General features: G+C 41.6%; 2 protein-coding genes across 3 annotated transcripts; one reads left to right on the top strand and one right to left on the bottom strand.

Annotated features, from left to right (window-relative positions):
• Window positions 1-842: 842 nt before the first annotated feature.
• On the bottom strand, window positions 843-6,623 carry c8a (complement C8 alpha chain). The gene is made up of 11 exons (XM_014140504.3): window positions 6,425-6,623; window positions 4,865-4,979; window positions 4,579-4,726; window positions 4,237-4,384; window positions 3,873-4,062; window positions 3,576-3,758; window positions 3,055-3,298; window positions 2,684-2,821; window positions 2,183-2,340; window positions 1,315-1,540; window positions 843-1,158 (listed from the first exon to the last, which is right to left on the bottom strand). Exons 1-11 carry the CDS (start codon window positions 6,571-6,573, stop codon window positions 1,010-1,012), a joined length of 1,848 nt encoding a protein of 615 aa, XP_013995979.2. The 5' UTR covers window positions 6,574-6,623; the 3' UTR covers window positions 843-1,009.
• Window positions 6,624-7,428: 805 nt separating this feature from the next.
• si:ch211-188c16.1 (uncharacterized) lies at window positions 7,429-19,712 on the top strand. Of its 2 annotated transcripts, none has more exons than XM_045694234.2 (18): window positions 7,429-7,540; window positions 10,403-11,408; window positions 11,550-11,750; window positions 12,165-12,654; window positions 12,835-12,950; window positions 13,130-13,155; window positions 13,256-13,296; window positions 14,761-14,893; window positions 15,252-15,411; window positions 15,718-15,838; window positions 16,063-16,097; window positions 16,426-16,489; window positions 17,637-17,671; window positions 17,903-17,966; window positions 18,076-18,174; window positions 18,426-18,456; window positions 18,569-18,641; window positions 18,762-19,712. In XM_045694234.2, exons 2-17 carry the CDS (start codon window positions 10,553-10,555, stop codon window positions 18,596-18,598), a joined length of 2,502 nt encoding a protein of 833 aa, XP_045550190.2. In that variant the 5' UTR covers window positions 7,429-7,540; window positions 10,403-10,552; the 3' UTR covers window positions 18,599-18,641; window positions 18,762-19,712. The 2 variants fall into 2 exon arrangements, with proteins under 2 accessions (XP_045550190.2, XP_082817059.1); XM_082960933.1 differs by lacking the exon at window positions 7,429-7,540 and adding an exon at window positions 9,808-10,040.
• The last annotated feature ends 426 nt before the right edge of the window (window positions 19,713-20,138 follow it).

Here is a 20,138-nt window from a genome sequence, read left to right as displayed (position 1 = left end):
ACTTAAAAATCATACAATGTGATTTTCTGGATTTTTGTTTTAGATTCTGTCTCTCACAGTTGAAGTGTACCTATGATAAATATTACAGACCTCTACATGCTTTGTAAGTAGGAAAACCTGCAAAATCGGCAGTGTATCAAATGCTTGTTCTCCCCACTGTATATTAGTCTGGAATTGACTGCTTCTGATATTGTCCCAGACTCTTAATTGAAATAAAGCTAATAGGAGCGGCAGGTAGCCTAGTGGTTAGAGCGTTGGGCCAGTAACCAGCAGGTAGCCTAGTGGTTAGAGCGTTGGGCCAGTAACCAGCAGGTAGCCTAGTGGTTAGAGGATTGGACCAGTAACCAGCAGGTAGCCTAGTGGTTAGAGCGTTGGGCCAGTAACCAGCAGGTAGCCTAGTGGTTAGAGCGTTGGGCCAGTAACCAGCAGGTAGCCTAGTGGTTAGAGCGTTGGGCCAGTAACCAGCAGGTAGCCTAGTGGTTAGAGCATTGGGCCAGTAACCAGCAGGTAGCCTAGTGGTTAGAGTGTTGGGCCAGCAGGTAGCCTAGTGGTTAGAGGATTGGACCAGTAACCAGCAGGTAGCCTAGTGGTTAGTGTTGGGCCAGTCACCGAAAGGTTGCTAGATCAAATCCCCGAGCTGAACAAGGCAGTTAACCCACTGTTCCTAGGCCATCATTGTAAATAAGAATGTGTTCTTAACTTAAAGTAAAATAATTGGAAGTGTTGTGCCTGTGTTACAGTATGTTTTCATTGTTGAGTCTTTTATAGTGACAGTGAGAACTGAGGAGATAAAACATATTCGGCGCATGTGACAAATAAAACAATTATTTGATAATCAAGAATATCTTTAACTGTTTTTATTTCTGAACAAACTTTTTGACCCTCATCTTTCTGGCCAGATAAAGACAGTTGGTAACATAATGAACATCATTGGTATTCACTCCTACTTCCTGGTGTAGTTTTGAAATCTGTGCCCCCTGCTGTGCTGTGACCCGTCTGGCTGGTGACATCAACAGCGTTGGTTCTGGGAGGAGGAGCCAAGGCAGGCGGCGCCCCCATCTGGCTGGGGGTTGTCACATGACCGTCGGCGCGTCTTACTTCCTGACTGACAGGAAGACCACGCCCCCCAGCAACTCCAGGCCCCGTCCGTCGTGGAACCTATCAGACGACAGAATGCCAGGCTCTGTGTCACCCACTCATCTAAGTCTCTACATATACTAACTCAAGAGCATAGTTACTGTAGTAAGGTGTGGCACTTGCTGTCATCTGATGGCAGATATAAGTAACTGCATATAATAGCACTGTTACGCCCACCTTTCCTGAGGGTGTCCTCGCAGGCTTCCCCTCTGAAGCCCTGCTTGCAGATGCAGCGGCAGGAGGTCTGGGAGAGGACAGGGATGCCGTCATGCCTGCAGGGGGCACAGCGACAGGAGTTGAACTGGAGCAGGTACTCCTCCCACGCCCTCCTCAGGTGGACCAGCCGTGCCCCCACGTGGTCCCCCGCTGTGCTCAGACGCACCAGCTCAAATATGGGCAGGGTCTGGGGAGAGGAGGGAAGAGGAGACCATGCTTGATGAGTTACTTGATGTGTTTGTGCATATTGAATGTACTAAGTAAACACGTGCAAAAGTACCATGTTTCAAGTAGCATGCACAGATGTAATGTCCAGCACCATCTGTGTGCTGAATACACAATGTATATATACACTGGTTGACTGACAGGGGCCACTGTGAAGCCCCGCCGCCGCCATCTTGGCACTCCCCCACCATTGTAAAAAATATTCTGGAAGCTATAGAAATGCATTTATGAATGTCTACATTTGTTTTTGTCATGTTTATTTTATTACAGACTTTTCAATTATGTTATGTGAGCTAAACATACATTATACACAAACATTTCTTAAAGTACAATTTTTTGAAAGTTCTAATGTTACTGTCCCCACTACAACAACAAAAAATACTTAAAAACGTGTAATTTTGTCCTTGAAACATTTAATTGAAATACTGTAGAATTCCATTAATTCCTATGGAGGACTGCTCCTACTGGGGAGTGCCAATATGGCCGACCGATGGCTTCAAAGCCTCTCAATGGCCAATACATAGCGTCAGCAATCCAGGGTTTATATACATCATTGGCTATATACAGTGTGTTTAGGTATATCTGTAAGTAAATGCTATTATACCTCATACTCAATGAGCATTGGGTTGTACTTGAGAGAAAGGCCCCACTTCCTGTATGTGTCAGGGTCCTTGATGGCCAGCAGACCCCCACTACTTTCTGTGCTGCCCCCCTTCACCAGCGTCACAATGTCCTTGATCAAACTGGAGCTGCCATCCATCTCTGGGTTACAGAGGGAAATCATTAATTACCCACCTGGGTCCATCTCAATTCAGTAAACTCAGGAAGTAAACTGCAATTCCAGTAAACTTACTGAATGAACTGATTTGAAATGGAATAGACCCTATCCCTGTTACCCACAATTGCTCTAACTGAATGTTACTACCAGAAAGTCAGAAAGTTGAACAACAATATACATTTGAAATGAGCTAGAAATCTGGTGTTGTTAGAAAAAGTAGGAAATGTTAACCAAGGTGTCCTTTGGTATCTGGTGTTGTTAGAAAAAGTAGGAAATGTTAACCAAGGTGTCCTTTGCTAGATAAGGTCGGTTGGGACGATCACACACCTTTTTCATAAGAGCCAGTGCTTTTGCAACCTTTGAGTTCAAGTTTGCCTCCAACTTCTACCTGCTTCGTCTTGCCTATAGGACTGCTTATGCCAATGGATCCACCCAAACACCCTTTAAGTTGTCCCGCATTAATCTCTGTTAAAAGACAAGAGCAAAAACAAGTTTTGGAATAAGCATTACATTTACACAGAAATGGACTCTTCAAATATACCATTGACTATAATAACTCACATGATAATATTATATGGTTCCTTCCAAAATATAGAAAGGTCTACAAATCCTTCACACTTTTTCCACCACTGACCCAATCTGAAACCTCGCTCACTCATTCAACGACAGCATCACAGAAATAAAAAAAGACACCATACTAGATGTTTCCATGGCGGTTGTGTTGACGACCGCCACATACTCCAGGGTCCCTCCCATGATGCCCTGGGTGACGTAGTGCGTTCCGTAAGTGTTGAGGAAGCGGGAGTACATGCCAAAGTCATACTTCTCCTCAGGAAGCTCCATGAGGGACAGGTACATGTCTTCATGAAGCATCAGCCCCTCACTCCTCATCTTAAACTGGGCCGTCTGAACCTTAGACTGTAACCTGATGAAGCCAAGTTCCTGAGGGACAAAGGAGAACACATAATCAGAACTATATTTGTATAGAGCTTTTCAGCTTCATACATGTTCAAATGAGAAATGTAGGACTCAGGGGTTTCATTTCAGGATGGATGTTACGTCCCGTCTGTTCTCGTTCACTACCCTTCATGGATCTGAGAAAACAAGGTTGTAGGCAACAGCTTCCTGGAGTAAAACACAGCCAGGGACTAACTACAGGTGTGTTCCCTGGGTATAAAGAGGCTGTTTCGGGGTTATTATTTAAGACATATTATTTTACCTGATTGGTGTATTTTGTTAGATTTTTTAGAAACTCAGTCTCCACATTCCCTGATACTCCAAACTCCACGTACTGAATCCCAACAGTAACACCCAGATTAAAAGAATTTTCCGTCTTTCTGGCTTTCAGTAATGTGGCCAAATCTTCATAATACTCTGAGGAGCCTTCAGAAGTAGCCTGGGCCTAGAATAACGCAAAAATCACAAAACACATATGACTTTTTTCAAATATCATTGATAAGTTGAGCATTGTAAAAAGTTTACATTTTGTGACATGATGATGCATACAGTACCGTACCATGAAGCGGTATGTATGGAAGTTGTAGGGTTTACGATAGTTTTTCTCATCCTCGTTATAATGTAAATTCTCACAGAAGGCATCATATATGAGTTTTCTCCATTCTCCATTGTAGACATATTCACACTGTCCTCCATAGTATTGTGGGTCAAGAACGTGGTCCACAAATTCTCCTGTCAGTATGTTAAAGCTAGGAACATAAAGAGCAATACTTTGTTGTTTCAAATGAGGTGTGTGTGTGTGTGTGTGTGTGTGTGTGCAGCACAAACAGCAACATGTCTTTTGTGTGTCAGATGCATCCTGTTGTTCCCACTTATCATGACTGTTGATTACCCCTGTCCTCTGACCCCTGACCTCTGCTTACCCCTGAGTGCCGCGGCCAGCTCCAGGGATGGGTAGCAGTGTGGAACACTTGTCCTGTCTGTAGTCCACCTGTTCACAGTCCTTCTCATCAGACTCGTCGTCACAGTCGACCTCATCGTTACAGCGAAGCGCCTGGCTCACACAACGACCTAAGGACGGATGGATGGACAGACACACACACACACGCACACACGCACACACACACACGTGCTCATTACAAGCATGTATGCACACACACACACAAACCCACATGAAAACCACATTAAACATTTGGAGATAAAAGAAGACTCAACACATTGTATGCTTGGCTTGAGGTTGGAGGTGATGTATATTGTGTACTTACCTGTGGCATTGCAGGTGAATCTTTCTCCACAGATGTCTGGTTCCCAACACACTGCCTGTGCTGTGGGGCATGCCAGCTCTTCCCACTGACTGTCCAAACATTGTCTCCCACCAAACTGGGACGCTTTCTCCATGTAACGGAAACGAAACTGGCAATATAAATAAAGAACACAAATATGAGAATTGTTTTAGTGGAACAGCAGATCATTGTGTATCATAGAAACTATAGTTTATCATTTAGTCCCAAGCCTTGAACATGAACCGTATAATGAGAAGCAACCCTTTACCTTCTTGTCTGTGCAGGAGTCACAAGGGCTCCATGACGACCACATTTTCATCTTACAGTTGATAGGAGCTGGTTTGTTTACACTCCTGACCCTCCTAATAGCAGATTGCCCTGCTCTTCAGTCAAATACAAATACCATTACAGTTTCAAGCTTCACACACATTTTAGATTGAAGTAGAGCGATTCCACAACAGCGGGAGCAGAAAATGTTTTTGTTATCTTAGAATTTCTGGCAATTCTCACATAGAAATGTAATTGGGAGAAAGTATGTGTGATATGCTTTTTAGATTTACATAACAAACCATTCTTTTTTTTATCATGATGAAAGTTGCCATTATTGGCCCTTTTTAGACCTATACATGCCTAAACATGATCTGTGAACCGTACATGATACAGACAACATCTGGGAGTCGTTATACCCCTGACAGTGTGCTCTAACATATGGAGTATGTCTAGATTCTGAAATACACATTTTCACACAAATTTATTCTACATAACAAAATATGAATATAAATATCTCAGAACTACCATTTTTGATTTTGTTCATTTTAAGTACAAGTAGATCACATTTCCAAAGTGGGCTCTGCTAATTCTGAAATTCTGATCAATTTTATGAACACCAGCAATACTGTAAATGGTAAATGGTTTCTATGGGAACGCCCTCTGCTGGTGATTTGCTGAATATGCAATCCTAAAGGAGGGCTGTGATTGGTTAATGACAGTATAATGTCAATTTATATGTATAAAATGGGTCATATCATTAAAAGTACCAGTGCCACTCTGGAAATGTGATGGGTTTGAAGAGTGTATTGTTTCAAACATTATGTCTAAAAAAGAGCTTAATCAAAAAGGGTAGTAATGAAATATTCATTTTAAATAGTTTTAATGTTGAATAAATTCATGTGAAAATTTGTATTTCAGAATCTAGACATACTCCATATGTTAGAGCACACTAGGAGTATAATGACACCAAGATGTTGTCTGTATCATGTACGGTTCACATATGATAGGGTCTGACAGGAGGCATGCCTAGTGGTTAAGATCGTTGTGCCAGTAACCGAAAGGTCGCTGGTTCAAATCGCCGACTAGTCTAACAATGTGCCCATGAGCAAGGCTCTTTACCCTAGTTGCTCTGGATAAGTGTGTCTGTAAAATGCATGCACTCGGTGCGGCACACCGCATCAAGCCATCTCTGAAATGTACACAAATACCTGCACTATACAGCATTTATATTCATACTGATAATGCACATCAGCTGTATACAGTACCCATTCTCTTATAGCTCTATGCTCATTCTACCTTGGTGTACATAATGTATGTAAACTTTGTGGAAACTCTGCTGTCTGTATTCTCTCTCTAAATGATCATCATGATTTTCTCAGAAATGGTTTGTGATACAAATGAAAAAAGTATTTCAGTCATTCTACCTCCCAATGAAGTTTCAGTGTGAGAATTGCCAGAACAATATGAGATACCAGAAATAGTTTCTGCTCCTGCTGGAATCACCCAGTAGTAGTAAATAAAAGTAGTAGTATTTCTAGTAAAAACTACGGAAATCTACCTGGTTTCAGCCATATTCCATGAGTTCTCCGTTGCCTCTACAGTGAGAGATTTGTTTAAAACCAGCAGCAGAATGTAGGAGCCCAATAATGCACATATCAGTCTATCCATATTAGAAATAAAAGAGCTCCTTGATGAAAATGAGCTCATGTTAAGCTTTGTGTAGATGACTGATAGTTGTCATCCTGGGGAAAGTGCACTCATGTCATAAGACAGACTCTCCAGTCCACAATAAATGATTGATCAAGGGTAAACACATGCTCTAACAGTTGGGAAATATATTTTTCGTAATATCACACACATAGGCCTACACAAGCACACCCCATCCTGGCCCACTCACTTCCAAAATTCGCAGTACAAAACACACACACACACACACACACACACACACACACACACACACACACACACACACACACACACACACACACACACACACACACACAGGTCATTCCATGAATAGAGCATATTTTGAGTAGTGTAACTTGGTTAAACAAAACTAATTTCACCTCATTTTAATGTTCTGTCATAAAGAGCACATGTTCAACTTTATACAACAAACGTGTTTGGGGGAATGTAAGCGTGTTGTGTGCAACGTGGAGGGGAAATTGAATTGTTAAAACATAGACTATTTATGGGTAACAAGGTTGACGTGATACACGCCGTACACGCTCAGTCACTGAAAACAACATTTAAAGAACAGTTTCACCATATTAAAACAAGAGTTCAGTTCACGTAATAGGGTTGACCTTAAAAGGAGGGACGAAAGTAAATGAATCACTAATCACATTAAATAAATAATGATCTTCAGAAATGACTGTCAAAGCAACAATAACTAGGGCTTTACAATGATGGTGAAAATCTTTGAGGACATGTATTTCCATTGTTAGAGCGGTCACTCGACTATTTTGTCAATATAATAGGCAATGTTTGAGTCATGGATAACTGCCTACATAAAGCGTGTCTGAAGTGGGCGTGTCAACAGAAGTGGGAGGCTCAATAGTGGGTGTATGGAACGCAGATCAGCTAATTGTGCAGATTTGTTGCCACGCAAGACTATTTTGCATGGCTCTTCTCCAGGTACGCTGACAGCGGCGGACGAACATCTGGGCCCAGGGTATGTTGACTTCCTGCTCTTGTTCTGGGAAGAGTGAAGGCTGATACCCCATGGAGCACTCAAAAGGGGAGAGTCCCGTGAACGAACAGGGAAGAGTGTTCAGGGCATACTCCACCCAGACCAGTTGTCGGCTCCAGGTAGTGGGTTGGTCGAGACGAGGCATATTAAACTTGTTTCCAGGGCATGGTTTGCTCGCTCCGACTGGCCGTTGGATTGGGGATGGAATCCGGAGGACAGGCTGGCCGACGACCCTATAAGGGTGCAGAACGCCTTCTATAATAATACATAAATAAATAGATGAAGAGAAGCTTTATTGACTCACTGTGAAACCCACAGATTAACGGGAACAGTGCTGTGGGTAACTCTTCCAGTGGAGTAGCCGTCCAGTGCTCTAGCGTCCATGGGAACAGAGAGGAGTTGAGTGGGGATACCTAATTCAGAAACTAGGGTAGCATCCATAAAGCTCTCATCTGCCCCAGATGGACACAAAGCCAGACCCAGATGCAGACACAGGAGGCAGATGGTTTGAGTTCTGATATTTATTATAATCCAAGGGATAGACAAAAGGCAGGTCGGGACAGGCAAGAGTTCATAACCAGGTCAAAGTCCAAAACTGTACAGGGCGGCAGGCAGGTTCGAGGTCAGAGGCAGGCAGAATGGTCAGGCAGGTGGGCACAGAGTCAGGACAGGCAAAGGTCAGACCCAGGAGGACGAGAAAAACAGAGACTGGGGAAAACCAGGAGCTAGGAGAAAAATGCTGGTTGACTTGGCAAACATTACAAACTGGCACAGACAGAAAACACAGGTATAAATACACAGGGGATAATGGGGAAGATGGGAGACAAGCACAGGCGAAACAGAACAGGGTAGACAATATGCTGCACTAAAATACCAAATAAGCCATTGCTAACCAGAATAATGTCATACATCGATATAAATGAATGCTTCGATCTAGTTGACATTGAGAAAGTGGTCGCTGTCGTCTCTGCTTCTTTCGCGGTGCAAAGACGTTTAGGGGCCGAGGAGAAAATGCAATAACAAAACAAACAACAAACAGAAAGATTTGTTGTGCAAAATGTCCAAATGATATCAGTTTTACCGGTTGTAAGAAAATACAAACCTGTGAAAACGACCCAAAATCATGTTTTTGATAAGATCTCAGTTCGGCTTGGATGCATGCATATTTTATGTGGTTGAAATAACTCGGCGGTTGAAATAGGCTACTATCAGCTTTTATTACGCAGATAAAGACAGTACCTCTACAGACAGACGTGTGCATTTGCATTCTCTCAAGTTGCTGAAAGAATTACATCATATTTCTCCACTCCTGTTCCCAAGTGAAACATTTGGTCTATCATTTTAGCCTGCTGCAAGAAATGTTTATTTCTGCAGGAGTTAATATTAAGGCTATGTGAGAGGTTATAGACCTGCAGTGTCCAGATTTCAGTTTCTATTTAACACATGAGAAAATTAGCCTACAATTCCCTTGACGTGGCATAGGTCTATTTGAAGTCCCGTTCGGGTGACTCGAAATTGTATATCGCCTCACAATGATCACGTAGGCTATAACATAACCTGCACTGCTATCATCCTTTTACCACTACACCAAATCTTTCCCAAACATGACTTTTCTGGCCCTCCCTTCTCTTTATTTTCAACTCTCCATTTCGCAGCTTTTCTCTTATTGAATTAAACTCCAACATTGTACTTTTTGCCTACATAGAAGTTAACTTGTTCTGCCAGTTCCCAAAAGCATTTGGCGATAAGCGTTGGCTATTTGGCATGGTATAGTTAGGCCCTAATGCCACATTGCCTAAATAATGAAATAAAAAACGAATATAGATATAAATTGCACAAGAACGATACATTTATGGAGGTATTGTTTCTCTTTATTCAACCCGAACTTTATCCAGACAATATTTCATAACCCTAAACCCACCCTCCCCGCTGGGACTGCGGGTTACGAGTCAACCCGCTGTTGATCTACTCACTTCTTTTGCAACGCACACTGTCTGACACACTCCAAGTATGCAGTTCCCATACTTCCAATCTTTGGCTATAAAGGCCCAGACTTCTGTAGAGGCAGATACGTCCTATGGCACCAAACCTTGTGTTTAGCCTATAATATAACTATAATACCATACAATTGGCATTTATCCTATAATCAATAGATCACTAGATATCATTGCGACTAATTAAAACACAGGTCCTTATAGAACACTCAAATCTGATAAAATCTACGTTTCAAGAAAATTACACTTTCTTCGCGTGCACACGTGACATCATTCAATAAGGTCATGCGCACCTCCGAGGAGGTTTATTGCGGTATCTCTCTATTTGTTTGCAACTTCAGAGAGTTCAGAAATCAGTTTATCAGAGAATGCGTTCAATTTTGTGGCTACGTCGACATCATGAGACAGTGAACTGAAACGTGTCAAATTGCGTAAAATAACTACATTTTATTGTCAGTTCATGAAAGTAACGAGGAACAATGGAACAGGTAATGAAATTCGAGATGATCTATTGCTGCCTCATCGATCTATTTGCATATCTGTTGGATGTTGTTATTTTTGCTCTTTGCAAGGTCAACTCGCGATTTATCCGAAACGGATTGCAGTTGGTTTTCTGTATGCACAGCGAACAGTATTTTAGTATACTATGAAACAACTGAGTAGTACATGTTATCTGCTGTACCATCCATGAACAACTGGTGCCTTATAATAATTATCCTTGTGTTATCTATATAATTAGTTGAATGCACACAATGTTATATGCTGAGGTAGAAACAATTATTACTTACAAACAATTGTAGCCTGTTTAAGCGTTTTTAACTAATCACTATAGTGATCTCATTGATCCTAGGAGGGACCAATCAATGTCAAAGCACTGAGGGCCAAGTTTCAGGAGGAAGCCAGAGCCCAGGCTCAAGCCAGGCACCAACACCGACCTGCCATTGCTGAGAAGCCCAGACGGCTCCCATCCACTGTTCCTGGGGAGCAATGCAGCACCCTGATGAGCCCCATCCACTCTGCTGTGGATAACAAACCTGTCATCCCCAGGGTCATCTTCAGGGATGGGACCAGGGTGTCCGGGGGCAAATGGCCCGTCTCCTTCCCTGCACTTGTACTGCAGGCCATCCCACCAAAACCACCAACACCACCACACCAGAACAGTCTCCACAATGGTGGAAGGGACTGCACAGCGACAGCCAAGAAGTCCTTCAAAGACCGCCACTTGCCTCTCGTACTGCCTGGCCTGCCTTTGAAGGAACAGAAAACCGATTTGCCACCTCATAAAGAGGTCCCACCTCCTACAAAATGCAAGAAAAAGGGTTTTCTGCTCCACCACCCCTTCAAGTCAACCAAAGCCTCCAAGGTTGGTGGTGAACCTGCAGAAGAGCCTGCGTATGTTGGTTTGACCACCAACAGACATTCAGGAGCTCCAGTAGAGGGACTTGTGATGGACAGGAATAAGGCTGACGATAGGCTGCCACTCCAGATGGAACATTCTAGCACGGAGTGCCAAACCTCCGGCCCAGACATCACCGTCACCACTCCGTTAGAAGGCCCAGGTGAAGACTCATCCTCTATGCTTAGTGCGACCCAGTTCTTCAGCACATTGGAGAAAGGCAAGAAACGATTCTCACCTAAGCACCTGTTGGTGTACGCCAGACCCAAGAGCCTGCGTTCCAATGGGGTACATCTCTCAGACCATAGCTCTACCATGGACAAGGGAGTTCATCTACCCTCTACAGATTATGAGAGTCATGCCCCAGAACATGACCTTCCAGCCCCTTTGCCCGTCTGTCGCCAGCACCTCCCTTGTGGTTCAGCTCTGCCATTCTTCAAGATGAATGGCTCTTCCCGCAGTAAGTCATCTCAGATTCAGAACAATTTTGCGACGTGGTCATTTTGTATGGTCATTCTCATGTTCTGTTTTGCTACAATAGTGTTAGTTAATGAGGTATGATTGCATAGTTGAGATACAATTGCTCTCTTCATTTTCTTAGGACTAGAGACTGCATCAGAGAAACCGTTTGGCCGAGATAGAGCAGAGCTTCTGCTTGTAAAATCTGATGGACTTCCCCCTCCTCGTCCAGCCAGGAAACTTCTACCTGACCAGGGGTCTCTGGGACCTTTGCCGATGAAACCTCCAAGACCTCCATGGGTAGATCTCAGATGTTACCACCCAACCACAGAACATCACAGAGGTACTTTCACTTCTATTTTCGACCAGTTGTGGTCAATTCCACGGTAAGTGACAGACTCAGATTTTTCACTTTAGAATCAGTCTAAACAAAAACCAATGATTGCAAAGTTAAACAAAGCATACAACTCTATGCACAATGACTTCTTTTAACAATTTCCAAACAATGTTTTACAAAAACATTTATTTGAAGAACCGTGCTGATTCAAAGACGTTAACCGAATGACTGCACAGTCAGTGAAAGTACAGTAAAAACCGTCATTCTGTTACCAAACTTTGCATAATGTCCATTAGAATAAAGTGAGGTGTCAAGTTAAAGAATGTATATTGATGTAAAATGCAATTTACTTCAAAGATAATTGATGTGTGCTGTTCATTGAGCTCAAGTCAAATGTCTATTTTGTTGTTTTGCTTGCAGAGTTGACTTCAGCGGTTGAACTTGAGCCATGTGAGGATCCACAATCTGAGCCTCCATCCATTGCTAATCCTGAACTGATTGTTCCAGAGTTTCCGGAATTTGAGTTGAATTCAGAACTGGAAACTGCAGAAGGCAATGCATTCGACCTCGCAGCTCTAGAACTAGAAGCTACAGAATTTGGAACCCCTGATAATCCAGTAGATCTAGACTTGGGGGTTCCAGATTTTCTATCCCCTGAATGTGAGTTACCATCTTGTGAGCCTCCAGAAATTCCCAGCTTTGACCATCGAGCCCTGACCCTCAGCAGTCATCATGATCTAGTTCTTTCAGAGTTCTTGGCTCAAACGTTGGAGTTTCCAGCTTCAGTTCTAAAACCTCAAGTTGTTTCTGAGCTGTCTGCTGAAATGGTGCCTGTTGAACCCTCGTTCACAGAGGACACTGACCAGGACTCCGCTTCGGCTGAATTTACTCATTCAGGACTGACGTCGAGGTAAACTGCTTGAAAACTATCATCTTATTTTTGCTAAATACTATAGTCTGCTGAAGTGTCTCACCAGGGATTGTGTGGGGACAGAAACTACTGAGTATTTGGTATAGTGAACTTAAGTTCAGCTCTGTGAAGTCCGTTATTCCTCTTTACACCTAACCTCTGAAATGTCCTCTCTTCTAGTGTCTGTCAACAGGAGAACTATTATGAAACCTGTGATAATGTGTATGAAGTTGTTGAGAACACCAACATGTTCACTCTCAGTCAAAACTCACACAAACGTAAAGGCCCACCAAAGAGTAAGACACTACATATGTTTAATTTATTTAATTGAGAGCCCATATCAATATACCAGTATCTATAACATTCAGCCATTTTTTTTGATGAGCTATTTACCTTTTGTCAAAGCCTACTCTAATTCAAAGAGGGTGTGTTTATGATTTGTTCCAAATGTTATGTTTTTCAAATTCTCTTTTAGATCCATATGGGGACCCCCATCCAGTGGTAAGTGACACAATTTTACTGCAGAGTTTATTTCGGTAACTGAATGGTTGGTGCTGTTGTGTATAAAAAATGATTCTTTGTTTTCTGTTTGTATCTGAAGAAGGAGGAGCCTCGAATGCACATATGGCCCCGGAATCCATGGTATGTCGGCTCTAAAAGATGGCCCAATTATTCAAATATTGTAGTTGTTGCACAGGCAAATTAACCATAAGTAAGCCCAAAAAGAGATTGTATTTCAAAAGAACATAATTTCATACCTTGGTTACATTGATACACAATGACGCATCTCTTTTTATTTGTGGGTATACTTGGGAACAAATTTCCTTCACAATCATTTTAGCTGAATTCCTGGTGATTTAAAAAAAAATAAAAAATATTAATTTTTTAATATTCTCTTTTTTTTGTGAGTTTACTTAACTTTGGGGGCCAAATCGCTAGTGGGTTGATTTTGCCGAATCACTAGCGGGCCTGTTGCTGACCCCTGGTGTACATCCCCCTCCATATGTATTTGGACAGTGAAGCAAACTTTTTTGGGAGGGCTCGATACTCCAGCATTTAAAACATACACGTTAAATGTTTTGAAATGAAAGCATTTTATTTATCTAGTCCCCCCCCCAATTTGAAGAAGTCATCAATATTTAGACAAATGAATTTCTAGTGTATTAAATTATTCCTAACACACACTGACCAGCACAACGTCAAGCTTGTAACTCTACAAACTTCTTGGATGCATTTGCAGTTAGTTTTGGATTATGATTTACATTATTCACCATTCAGTTCCTATTGGGTATCGTGCCATGTTGTAGTCACTTTTAGTGTAAGTAAGAATAGATGTTTCTGAACACTTCTACATTCATGTGGATGCTACGATGATTATGGAGGATCATGAATGAGTTGTGAAAAGGTTATGGAGGCACAAAGATCCTAATGCCCATAAAATACTAAACTCCCCTCCCCATTATTGGTAATGGTTAGAGGTTAGCATGATTTGTTGTAGCCTCTGTAACCTTCTCACGCGTCAGACATTGTTCATGATTTTTCTTAATTTAGAAGTGTTCAGAAACATCTCATCTACTCACTTGTAAAGAAAATTGTTCCAGTCATCGCCATTCAGTTACTATTGGGCAAAATATAACGCAACCAAAACAAACTGAAAATGCATCAGCGAGTTTGTAGTCACAAACTTGATGTAATATTGGTCCAGACATTAAACCTTTTGACTACTTTAATACCATATAAGTGAATTTGTACAAATACTTATGCCACCTTCAAATGGGGGGAATAGATACATAAAGTGCTTTAATTTCTAAATGGTTAAACAGATGTATGAAAACACCCTCAAATAAAAGGTGGCATTCTGTACTGTCGCCTCATGAAACTTTTTATCTGAAAGTATAGAGCCACATTAAAAATGTTGGCTTCGCTGTCCAAATACATATGGAGGGGAGTGTACATCATGTGCACAGGTATGTTTGTCATCTCATCTCTCACTGTTGCTTCAATTAAAGAGAATCATCAAATTCATCAATACCTCTAATATTTGGTTCCACTTCATAGCATGTCAGTTAGATTCATGTTTATATAATAATTATATATTGTTCTCAGTAAGGAAAAACAGAGCCCTGAGAACCACGAGGACAAGGATCAGAAGAAGAGAGCGAAGCACCGCCTCGAGAAGGAGAAGAAAGAGCAAAAGGAGAGGGAGAAAAAGGAGAATGAAATGAAGAAAAAATTCAAAGTAATTCTGAGCTTGTCACATGTAGGCTTAGTGAGATATTATCATACTAGCTATCAGTTTAAAAGTTGCTGTGTCATGTGTATCAGGCTCATAGGTCAGTCTTGTTTTGGTATTTTGTGGGTCCATCTTTGTTTGCCCATAGGTCAACACGTTGACAAACAATATTTCAAGAAGCTATCCACCATGTTGACCTAAAATGTTCCAGGATAATAGCAGTCAAATTTGCATTCCAACTACTCAATTGTGAAATTTGAACTTTTGGATCCAATATGGCACCCATTAACGTTCCCAAAACACTCCACACCAAACAAAGTTTGCCAAACTATGGCTGTGGTTACTGTGTAATGTCTGTGTTCAGGTGACTGGCCAGGAGGAGGCGATGTACCATGCCAGGGTGACAGTGGCCAGTAAAGTGCGTAAGAATGACCTGCCAGTGAAGAGTGGTGACACGGTTAGCATCATCCGAACCACCAACTGCCCCAAAGGAAAATGGCTGGCCCGTGACACCAACCACAAATGTGAGTTTGTCAATGTTGTATTATTGTTGTTTAACGGCCTTTGGGGGGGTTCAGAAAGAGTCTCAGAGTAGGAGTTCTGATATATTAAAAAAAAAGAATACAAAAATTAGGGAATGCTGATATAACATTAGGATTAGTTTTTCCCTTAAGATCATCAGAGTAGGTGCTTTTTGAATATGGCACAGGTCAGGAAAAACTCTGGCTAAACTGTGGCCCAAATTATTATCAGGCTTCAGTTATTCACTGCTCTATCTGTTGCTGTTGTGGCTGAGTTTTTTTTCCCTGTTTGATCGTTCACTTTTCCAGATGGCTATATCTCTGTAATGAATGTGGAGCTGAATATCAAAGAGATGCTGGAGCTAGGGAAGAAGGCTCAGGCTGCTGGCCGAGGAGGCACAGAGGGAGATACCATCAGCATTGGGAGCAGGTACACAACAGAATGCAACAGCCTATTGTTCAGTACTGTACATCAATTCCAAACATATTTTGTTGTACAGAGAAATATTCACTGTTCTTAGGAATAAAAAAAAAAATGGAATGCAAAATGAAAGAATTGAAGCATGTTGTCATAATCGGGGTATTTATATATTTGATTTACTCACTCCCTTTGGTTCCGTGCCCTTCCTATTCTGTCTCCATTATATTTTACAGATCATCTAATCATCATCCCATGCTACACAGCAGCTGTAAGTCTTCAACATGCTTACAGACAGTTCTGTGTAAAAACTGCATGATTGATAATCAACTGACACATTGATAAAGTATTGTCTGAGACACATTGAAAAATCTGCCTACATTTACAAAGGATTGGAGTTCTGCAGAAGCACAACTGATTGATATAACCCAGAGTATTTTTATCAGTTGACTTTATGATTGTCAATGATATTTATGATAGTAAAGGAATTCCATGCATTTTAGGCAGCAGGCCTGCAGTGTGGTGTTGTGCTAAAGCTCTTCCCATTGGCTATGGTGGTTTTGGTGGTTTTGCAGCCTATCATGCTCTCTGTCTCTCAGTCACAGATGACGATGAGGAGTGGACATTAGACGAAGAGACCCTGTCCCCCTACATGGAGAACCGGTGAGACTTTCTGCACTGTCTGGGAAGCAGTCAAGCAATCCCATTCTTATTTGGAAAGCCCTTTTTTTTTAATTGTCAAATGCTTAACAGCAGTGGTTCTTCATTGGTTTTGCCTCGGGACCCAAGTGTGTATGTGTATATGTATGTGTGTGTGTATATATATATATATATATATATATATATATATATATATAATCTCAATGCAATCTGGAAAACAATTGACTACAAATATGGCATTTAAATGGCCCGGGAACAACATTTCCACCTTTTTTTTTTTTCATTGTCAATAATTCAATTTTGCCCATATTCTTGTAAACGAATGTTAGTAAGCTCACTTGTTTGACTACAAAATCAACCAATCCACTAAATAGTGCTGCTAATAACTTTTATATTGAAAATACTGTGATTTGACGAAACCGTTCTCAGAGATTTAAATGACTTTCTACCTGGTCTTAGTCATTTTAAATTCAGACGAGTATTTTATTCATCCCCCCCAAAATTCACACACTAAAAGTGGCTCAGTGGTCTAAGGCACTGCATCATAGTGTAAGCTGTACCACTAGAGATCCTGGTTCCAGTCCAGGCTCTGTCGCAGCAGGCCGCGACTGGAAGACCCATGGGGTGGCGCACAATTTGCCCAGCATCGTCCGTGTTAGGGGAGGGTTTGGCCGGCAGGGATGTTCCTGTCTCATCGCACATTAGCGACTCCTGTGGCGGGCCGGGTGCAGTGCACGCTGACATGGTCGCTAGGTGTACGGTGTTTCCTTCAACACATTGGTGTGGCTGGCTTCGGGGTTAAGCGGGGGTTGTCAAGAAGCAGTGCGGCTTGGCTGGGTTATTTCGGAGGACGCACGGCTCTCAACCTTTGCTTCTCACAAGTCCGTACGGGAGTTGCAGCGATGGGACAAGACTGTAACTACCAATTGGATACTACAAAATTGGGGAGGAAAAAAACCTCCTGCGACCCCACCAGTTAAATGGCTGCTTTACAGTTCATGTTTGATTCAGCAGTGGTATTTCCACAGAATTTCTGTATAGATAATTGATGAAAACTTTTGAAGACTGCATATAAATTAAAGTTTGTTTTTCTAGGAAAAGCTGAGCGAAGGACTGATATATTTAATCAGTTTTCTTATGTATTCTTTAGCATTCACAATCGGACTGTCTCAATGCCTGATATGCGTGAGTATGATTTCTATGGTATATATCCATGTCTTTTGAAGTTATAGATTAGATTTTTGATTCAGACGTCTGGATGAGAGATGGTGTACCTGCGGTCTCAGGTCTTCATTCTACTGCCCATATACTTATGGCAGACCATTTCAATCACGCCTTCAAAGACCACTCCCCCCATTTCTACTCCCCCTTCACCCTCTTTTCATCCCTCTCTCTCCTGTCCCCTCTCACTGGCAGTCTGCAGCCATGCTAGTGCCCACCACACCCTTATTGATGGCAGCATAGAGGACCCCCACACACAGTAAGTCTGTACTTTGTCTTTACTGTGATGCCAAATTCAAATGTTATTTATGCAGCCTTTTTTACCACAATGTATCACAAAGTGCCCTAACTTAGGTTTCTGTCTTCAGAACCAGACATGAGGCTCTTCAGAAGTTAGCCATCTTCTTTCAGAACAACAAAGCTGGCATCAGTGACACAGCAGAAGACCGAGTGCCAACCCCTACAAAGTACAGTATATACAAATTGCATTACAAATCCTCACTGCAATCGTTCTAATCCGTTATTCTAATTTTAAAACTTTTTTTTGCTTTGTCTTCTGAAGTGCTGAAGCTCCAAGTAAGTAGCTGGATACTGACTTCTCTATGGCTGGGTTTGCTATCACCTCGCATGTCACTGATTGTGGTGAGGTTGAAAAGTAAACTCTCACTCCAGCCAATGTTTGTGGGACTTCATGTTTTATGTTTATGTCCATCTACAGGCTTCCTATGTGTTGTGGAGCCTCCATACTCGTAAGTGAAGATGGTGTGTGTATATTTCATGCATTATCCTCATTGGTCCTAATAGCCCTTGAGGTAGTAGTCTAGCTTGGACCAAAATGTATGTACCTGTTTTCTATGGCAGAGACCAGGAAGTGGTTTTTGCAGATTTTGAACTACTTCCCCCTCCAGTTCTATATGCAGATTTCCTGTGACAGGTCAGTACAGACTAACACTAATGGCACAGGGGTTTTCCCTGGTCAGATCATTATGGCCAGGAAAAACTGCACTGGTCCTAACTTCTCAGAGCATTAACAAACTCTTTCTCTGCTCTCTAGCTTCACTGACTGAGAGAACTAAAGGAGAGCACAACAGTTTCTTCTCCCATGATTGGCTGAGTAACCTGACCATTACTGATGCAGGCCAGGCAGCCAGCTGACCAACCCCACACATATCACTCTGCCTTAGGCCTGGAGAATTAACTCCAGATGAACCACTGTCGTTCTAGATCCAGATGAACCACAGTCATTATAGATGTATAAAACTAGCTCGATTAAACCATTGTCATATATATCTCAGATCTGCCACTAGATCAGGGCCCAGTTTTTCTAAAATTATCGGGTAGAATTAAAAGCATAGAAATATAATTAATAGAACTGTCTGTATTATATTTGAACGGGGATGCCCATTCTATTTCTATGCCTTTTAATCCTATCCAATTGCTGAAATCCGATCAGATAACTTTTGAAAACTGGGCCCTGAATATCAAGTAGCCTCTAGGGTTTTTTCCCCAGTATGTTCCACCATGTCACTTTTGATGGGCTTCCTTTCTTTGGGGGGGTTGTGTGTCCTTTTTGTGCAGTTATTATTAGTGAAGTATGTTTGACCTGATGCCTTTATTTTCTCTCTAGATCACATTTGTTTTGATAGTTGTTGTGTGGTTGCTTAATGCTTTATCCATTGCATGTGTACTGTTATACAAGGATGTTTAGATCAATTGTTTTTGTTCTTGTTGCCTTTGACTATGAACACAGTAAATGATTCACTTATTTCTGTTCATTGATCATTTTGGCACTACTGAATGGGAAACGATGTAGGTACTCAAGTCTGCACTTTCCATAACACAATGGTGAAATGGCGCATTGTTTTGGGTACAATGCCTTGGTCAAGAATGTATAATCATTTTTTGGCTCTTCACACTTGTTTTGGTCTGTTTGTTAAAAATATCTGCTTTTGATGTCCAATGTATCACCTTTCTGTAAAGCATCAAATAAATGGTCATATTTCTAGTCTAACAGAGTAACACTTTTTTTCAGAAGAGGGCACGCTACCCTGTTGCAAAAACTGACTGAAAAAACTATTAAAATCAACAGAGTGACTTCACTTCTCACAATGTATCCAATCTATGTCACAATGGCTGTACTGAATTTAGAGATGATAGTTCAAGTAAGACAGCTGCTGTCAGCCAGTTGAAGATTATAAAGGGGAAAAACCTGGTTGGTTAGACACTGGCCAGAGTTTCTGACAGGGCTGGGGTAGTCGCCGGCTGTTAGTGATGGGTCGTTCGCGAAGAGCCGAATCTATTTATAAAAACATTAAGATATGAATAATCAAAAGATTTAAATTAATATAATGAACTAATTCAAAGAACGAAAAAATAAAAAATAATATAGGCCTAAATGCTCAAGCGCACACATTCGTTCTGTCTGCTCAGA

The sequence above is a fragment of the Salmo salar genome, chromosome 14 (genome assembly GCF_965601325.2).
Source record: "Salmo salar chromosome 14, fSalSal1, whole genome shotgun sequence".
Taxonomy (NCBI): domain Eukaryota; kingdom Metazoa; phylum Chordata; class Actinopteri; order Salmoniformes; family Salmonidae; genus Salmo; species Salmo salar.
The sequence above is the reverse complement of the archived record's forward strand: the minus strand, read 5'-3'. Positions and strand labels throughout refer to the sequence as shown.